Here is a 6,862-nt window from a genome sequence, read left to right as displayed (position 1 = left end):
AGAAATGGTGTGATGAACAGTGTGAAACCACCATGAAACCAGAATAACACAGCACTGGCAATGTTGAGTCTGATTATATTCCTGAACCAAGAAAAACATCTGTGCTGCAAAATGAAACACCAAATCATGAATGAAAACCTCCAGAAATTGTGAAAACCACTCGGTTTTATTTCAATATCTGTAACATTTTCCTTCCCAATACACTTGACAAGCTTTAAAACCCAACAATGAAATGCTGCTTTCCTCATAAAGCCTCCCAGCGGAAGCTTCACGGTTTGCGTGAAAGTTGACTTTCCCAACAGGTTTAAAGTGGGCCGGCTTCCAGTACTGAATTCATAGGAAATTAATGCTTTATAAGAAATTCCACCAAAAAAAAAAATCAACATTACAAGCTATCTTAAGTTCTTTCTTAAATAATGTTTGGTTAAGCTTCAAAAATATAATACAAAAGTATATTAACAAAACGAAAACCATCTTTAGCCAAGACACTTCTATAAAAGACTGTTTCTTATTAAAAGATGTTTGGATGAAGTTCCACGGAAGCCTGTTTTGAAGGCACCTTTCATTGACGTCACTGATACATATGCATTCATACAGGAGCCTTGTGCTTTACCTGTTACCTGATTGTCTAAGTTATTGCTCAGAAAAAATTGCAACAGCCAGTTTTGCAATAAATCCACAACGAGATACATAACAGTTTCACTGCATATTTAGACTCCACTTGGAATTTGGCAACATTTTAGTAGTCAACACTGTGTAACATTACATTCAGAGGACGACTTTTAGTAGTTTCTGTCTATAGGGGAAGGAGTTTATGCAATACACTATTCTTGAAAGTTTTGTAGTGCTTCAAGACACCAGCTTTAAGCCAGAATACGATACAATCGTGATCAAAACCCACGGGTCAATATTATCTAGGTTTGGTGGTCCTACTGAGAGATCGTCCCCTCTACTTCACACGAGGACCGAACCCGTTAGGTTCCACAGTCTAAGTCTAAAATCACAAATATAGAATAGAACATTTCATTTAAAGGGATAGTTCACACAAAACTGAAAATTAGGAACATGTCCTACAATGTCGCTACAAACCCATGTACTGTACATTTTTACAAATTTAGGGTTTATTTTTTTGTCCTTTTTGGAAATGGGCAGTCCCTGTGGAAGCCTGTTTCAGCATGGAATAACAAAATAAATGGGTAACTATAACTTTCTTGCAATTCATATTTTTTCCCCCTCAGAATTACAAAAAATTTAAAAGTTGTAAAAGTAAAAAGAAAAAAAGTTTTTATTTTTAATTTTGCAGCAGAAACAATCCAACAAACTGAATTACAAGATATAAACTTAGAATTGCATGATATAAACTCACAAAACTGAGAACGAAAGTCCAAATTGTAAGATAAAAACTTGCAATTACAGAATTGTGAGATAAATTTCAAATTACCGTATATATATTTTTTATTCGGGAACAAAAACAGAAAAAGACAAACTCTCAGTTCTGAGAAGCAAACTCAGAATTGTGAGATATAAACTCGCAATTACCTTTTTTTGTCCGCTGCGAAGAAAAAACATTGCGCGAAACTTGAAATTACGAGAAAAAGTTTTTAGTTTTAAGTTTATATTAAATGATGAGTTGATATCTAACAGTTATATTTATTTCTGATCTCAGAATTGCAAGAAAACAAGTCAGAATTGTGGGATATTAAGTTGAAATTAAGTTTTTAATTATTGTTTTATTTTGTGGTGGAAACAGGCATCCATAAATCCCAGTCCCCATTCACTTTCATTGAATGGAAAAGAGCAGCATGAATTCTCTGCTAAATATCTCTTTCTGTGTTCCACCATAGAAATAAAGCCATTCAGGTTTGGAACAACATGAGGATGAGTCACTGATGACAGAATGTTTTGTGTGAACTATTGCTTTAAGTGACAGATTTGTAATGTAAGGCACTTTACAGTGGTCTGACTATGTTACCTACGCTACACTCTTACAACATCTTTCCATTATACACAGGTTGATTTCTCAACTGAAAGTTATCTTTGCATAGTTCTATGAAACAACACATAATAGTTGCACCTACATGATCAAAATAGTGGCACAAATTGGATGCTACTCAAAGGCAAACATCAGTACATCTGAGTTGAGCACAGTAGAAATATACAGTAACAGTACAGCTTATTATTACAAACATAGTCAGTCATTTTACACCATGTACGAATTTAAAAACCCAAACAAGTGTTAGAATAAAAGAGAGAAAAAATATTGTCTTTTCTTTTTTTTTTTATCTTCAACATATCATTCTTCCAGTGTTTTTACCACCAATATATAAAAAATCCCAGATCTTTCTCTTTAATATATATATATATATATATATATATAAAAAAAAATGAAAATCTGGGCCAGTGTAATTAAAATGTATGGCATATTAAAACAGAAATTAATTAAAATGTTAGATTAAAAAATGTTTTAAGGGTAATAAATTGGAATTTCATGGTTTGAATTACTTCATGACTCTTCATTTGTGTTATGAAATTATTTCACATTCTTATGGATTATTTCAAGCTATGCACTGTGAGATGCACTGTGTTAAAAAGCATCCTCAGGGTATCTTAAGAAATGCATGAGGTGAACTATATAGGCACTGCATATAACCATAAGAAAAGTTTTTGAAGGCTTTCAGCAGAGTTAAAACTGAATATTGCGTGGCACATTCCACAGGACATCTGGAAATCTATTGGATTTGTCAAATGCTGTGTGCAAACTGTCCTTCCACATGTGCATTTCTCCAGCCTCTGTGTCTAAAGATTATTCCACAAATACGAGAAATTCTCCTGGACCAGAAACATTAATACTGAGAGAATATTGCCAATGATTAATAATTGAATGAGATCATTTAGGGTCAGCTGTTTCAGATCAGCCTCATAGCAAACATACTTTGTCCATCGATTGGTTGTGTGTGTGTTCATCTGGAAGAAACGATTTGTAGAGCATTTGCTCAAAAGTTTCCTTAACATTCAACAGAAATTTTCACAACATTTATGAATTAGTTACGATTAATGTAGCTATGCTAAGGGAGCGTTTCACCCAAAAATGAAAAAAAAAATTATAATTTACTTCCTTCACCTTTTTACAATGAGAAACCATAAAAACTTTAATTTGGCCCCTTCATTGAAGTGCTTGTTTCACGCATGCTCACATCACTGGCTTCAGTCGAACTGTTTCCTCAGTTCAGTGACTGTTGGAGGAACTGAAGCACTGAATCAGTTCATTCATCATAGGATCAGATACTCGCCGCTATTTTGGCTCATTTCGACTCGGAGTGACTGTCGGGCATTTGAAAGTGAGTTTTGATTGAGTAACTTGTAAATATGTACTGCTTGAGCCATGAACTGTTTAAGACGGTTCAGTCTGATTTGGTGAATTGGTTCAACTAGTTCACTAAAAAGAATCAGTTCAAAAGAATGATTCATTCACGAACCGAACGTTTGTCTGAGGCTTTGGATTACAGGTAATAATATTGTAAATTTTTGCACAGACTGATCGTTTCACTTCATAAGACCTCAATATATCATCAGGAGACATGGTTATTAATTTTGTGTTGCCTGATATGCTTTTTCGACTTTCAAAGTGACGGCAGCCCTTGACTTGCATTTTATGAATCACCAAGGACCACAGTTTCAGCTGAAAATCTTCTTTACTGTTCTACTGAAGAAAAAAAGTCACCTGCATCTTGGATGACCTGAGGGTGAGGAAATTAACAAAATATTTTCATTTTTGGGTGAACTATCCCTTGAAACATCAACTGTCTTTCACTTAATATCTACACGTTAAATGGGAAGCATTATGCTCATTCCTTTACAAGGATATATAAAAAAAGAGAAATATTCTTCTAAACTGTGCGCAAACACGCTACTGTACAACCAAAGAAATCACCTTTCAAGTGCACTTTTATATTATCCCAAAGTTGATTAAATTGTACTCTAACACACCTATGTGAAGTTACACAAATCAATCTTTTTATGATACTGACCTTGATTATTTTGATATTATTATAACACAATGAAATTTGGGTAGATGAAACTGGAATAAGGTTAAAATACAATAAAATAAAATGAGTGTAAACGTAAAAATAATATTACTTTGCACTTGACAAAACAGGCCATGCTTCTTCCTTAGCAGTAAATGGTGTTACCGGAAAATCACCACAATGACCAGCGGCCCTGAATGGTTTCCTTGCACTAACAAACATGCTCGATTTCCTCCATGTTCACGCTGTCCTTACAGCTGCTTTCGTTCGAGGCTCCGGACGAGGCGGAGGTGAGGAGTGGGTCGCTTGTTGCTACAGATGACAATGTGTCGTCCATCAGGATGTCGTCGAGTTTAGCGCCATGCGCCTTTGGGACAAGACCATAAGCATCGGTGGAAGTGCCAGAGTCGTTAAAGGTGATTGTGCCGTCGTTAAGGTCTAGGGTGCTGGAGCGGCCCATGTCGGGGCAAGATGGGTGTACATGAGGGTACATGTCCTGGGTGCAGTTGCCCAGGACCTGCTCCTGTTTGATGGGCCGGGCTGCTAGCTCTGATGAGCAGAGTGTAGACGAGACAACGGCCAGTCCGTGAGCACGAGCCTGGATTTCCAACTCCTGGATTAGTATTCAACAGATAGACAACAAAGCATTAATTGAACTGTAACTAAATTAATGAACCCACAAATTGCCTCTTTTCTGGATATATCTAAATCGTTGCTGGGGAATATAATGTAGCAATCTAGCATCTATCTTTTATTTTATTAATAAAAATTGCAGGGAAGCATTGTAAATTTGTGTGTGTGTGCAGCGCAATCTGCGATCTCTCTCTCTCTCTCTCTCTCTCCATGTGTGTGTGTGTGTGTGTGTGTGTGTGTGCGCGAGCGAGAGATGCGTGTTGGTTAGTGTGCATCAATTAAAGCAGTGCATTAATATGGAGCGGTGATTAAACTACCTGTGCATTAAACGGTTTTACTGCATACCTGCCAACCAATCAGAATCCAGTATTCAGACAGACCATGCAATAATACAAAAATTTTTAATATTGACGGCTAATAACCCTTGTGCCTTTTTGAAGTGAAAGGACAAATCATTAATAATAATAATAAAAAAAAATTCAAGGTGACTATTTTAAGTGTTTTAAACTTCACTTTTAAAATCATAATTATTAAAAAAAAAAAATTCTACAACATTTAGTTTAATTCTACAACATTCTAGACATCGAAATTTACCCTAGTGAAAAAAAGAAACACTTAACTGTACTGAATGTGCACTTGTAGTATATTTCAATCTTAAAACTATAATTAAAAAAATAATTATATTTAATATTTAATTTAATATTAATAAAGTAACTGGCCACTTAAGTACACTGAATTTCTTTCTCCTGTTTAACACAAAAGAAGATATTTTGAAAAATGTTCTTCAAAATTCTCCAACATTCTTCAAAATATCTTCTTCTGTGTTCAACAGCTGAGAAAAACACATACAGGTTCGGAACAACAATTTTCCAGAAGAAAAAAAGACATTTCATGACTTCGGTCACCGTTTGAATGAAGAGGCCCAGAGGTTAAAGTGTATTATTTCCATAATAAATATGCTTCACTATTTCCGTATGCCATTCCACTGCATGTTATAGTAGTATTTTATAGTTGCATATTGACAGTTGTCTGGGACACATTCTGGGATGTGTCTGAACTGACCTGTATCCTGAGCATCAGGTGGCGGTTGGCGTGTTCCAGCTTCCTCTGTCGGGTCTCCAGCTCTTTGGCACGCTGCTGCTCTCTCTGAAGTTTCCTGATGTAATCCACAGAGGCCTTCAGAATAGTGCCCTTGTTCCAGCGCATGTCCCTGAGCAACACACACAAGCAGCTGACACCAGCACATCTGATAGACTCTCTATCAACAGCACTAATAGCATGTATTCATCTGCCTCATGTGTAAGTGTGTATCTACTGAACACTGCTGTGCTTACGGGTCGTTAGATTTAGGAATCATAGTCCCCAGTTCTTTGATTCGATCGTTAATGTTGAATCTCCGTCGCCTCTCAACTGAAACAGATGAAAAATGCCTGTTATATTACACACTTGTATTTATTAACTCGAACAAAATCACATTTACAGTAATTCACTTACAACCAAAGTCTATGGGACAAAGACTATAACTTAATTATGTCATTTTTACAAACTGACGGACGAATGAAAATGGTTTTCTGTTGTAAACCTGGAACAGTGTTTCAGGATGCTTCCCTACAAAGCAAACTCACTTAGGTTATGGGTGTCCTTTTTTTGCCTTTCCTTTACGAGAGCACGAACTTCTGCCTCTGAAAAAGATAAAGGAGTGTGATAAGAGAAACTGAAAGCAGGACGTTTATCTGCCATATGTTTTGGCACCCTTGAAATGTCACTGCAGTCGTCTTTTATAGCATATTTTCCCTCACCAAAAACCCTTTTCCACAAAATCATTTCCTGTGTAGATTATGACCAACAGTTTTTATATGCATAAAGTACCCAGGCAACCTGCTACATATGCAATAAATCACTGTATGGAATACTGTATCCCACAATGCAATGTGCTAGACATGCCCCCTTTTTTGCCTAGTTTTACATAAAATCAAACTAAAAATGCTAAATAACTATTTATTTATTTCTAAGATGATGGTTGCCACTTACATACAACTTTACGAAGTTCCATGACAATGTAAAAATGAAATGTTTATTGTGGAATAATACCTACTGTTATACTGTTCTACACAGTATTTTTTTTTAGCAGTAAGCTAGTATTTAATTCTAAACATGACTGAACTTACAATAAAAACAATTTTATAACAATTTAACAATTCTAT

At 35.7% G+C, this 6,862-nt stretch overlaps 1 protein-coding gene across 2 annotated transcripts in view; it reads right to left on the bottom strand.

Moving 5' to 3' along the window:
* Positions 1 to 2,281: 2,281 nt before the first annotated feature.
* The window catches only part of LOC306860438 (microphthalmia-associated transcription factor-like), a 45,825-nt gene continuing 41,244 nt past the window's right edge, over positions 2,282 to 6,862 (bottom strand). For both annotated transcript variants that reach the window (XM_079402156.1, XM_079402157.1), the window contains 4 exons: positions 6,284 to 6,340; positions 5,993 to 6,068; positions 5,721 to 5,868; positions 2,282 to 4,638 (listed from right to left, as the gene is read on the bottom strand). In XM_079402156.1, the coding sequence (XP_079258282.1) occupies positions 4,237 to 4,638; positions 5,721 to 5,868; positions 5,993 to 6,068; positions 6,284 to 6,340 (683 nt within the window). In that variant the 3' untranslated portion in view covers positions 2,282 to 4,236. The remainder of the gene's footprint in view (positions 4,639 to 5,720; positions 5,869 to 5,992; positions 6,069 to 6,283; positions 6,341 to 6,862) is intronic.

The sequence above is a fragment of the Barbus barbus genome, assembly GCF_936440315.1.
Source record: "Barbus barbus genome assembly, chromosome: 41".
NCBI classification, from domain to species: Eukaryota; Metazoa; Chordata; class Actinopteri; order Cypriniformes; family Cyprinidae; genus Barbus; species Barbus barbus.
The sequence above is the reverse complement of the archived record's forward strand: the minus strand, read 5'-3'. Positions and strand labels throughout refer to the sequence as shown.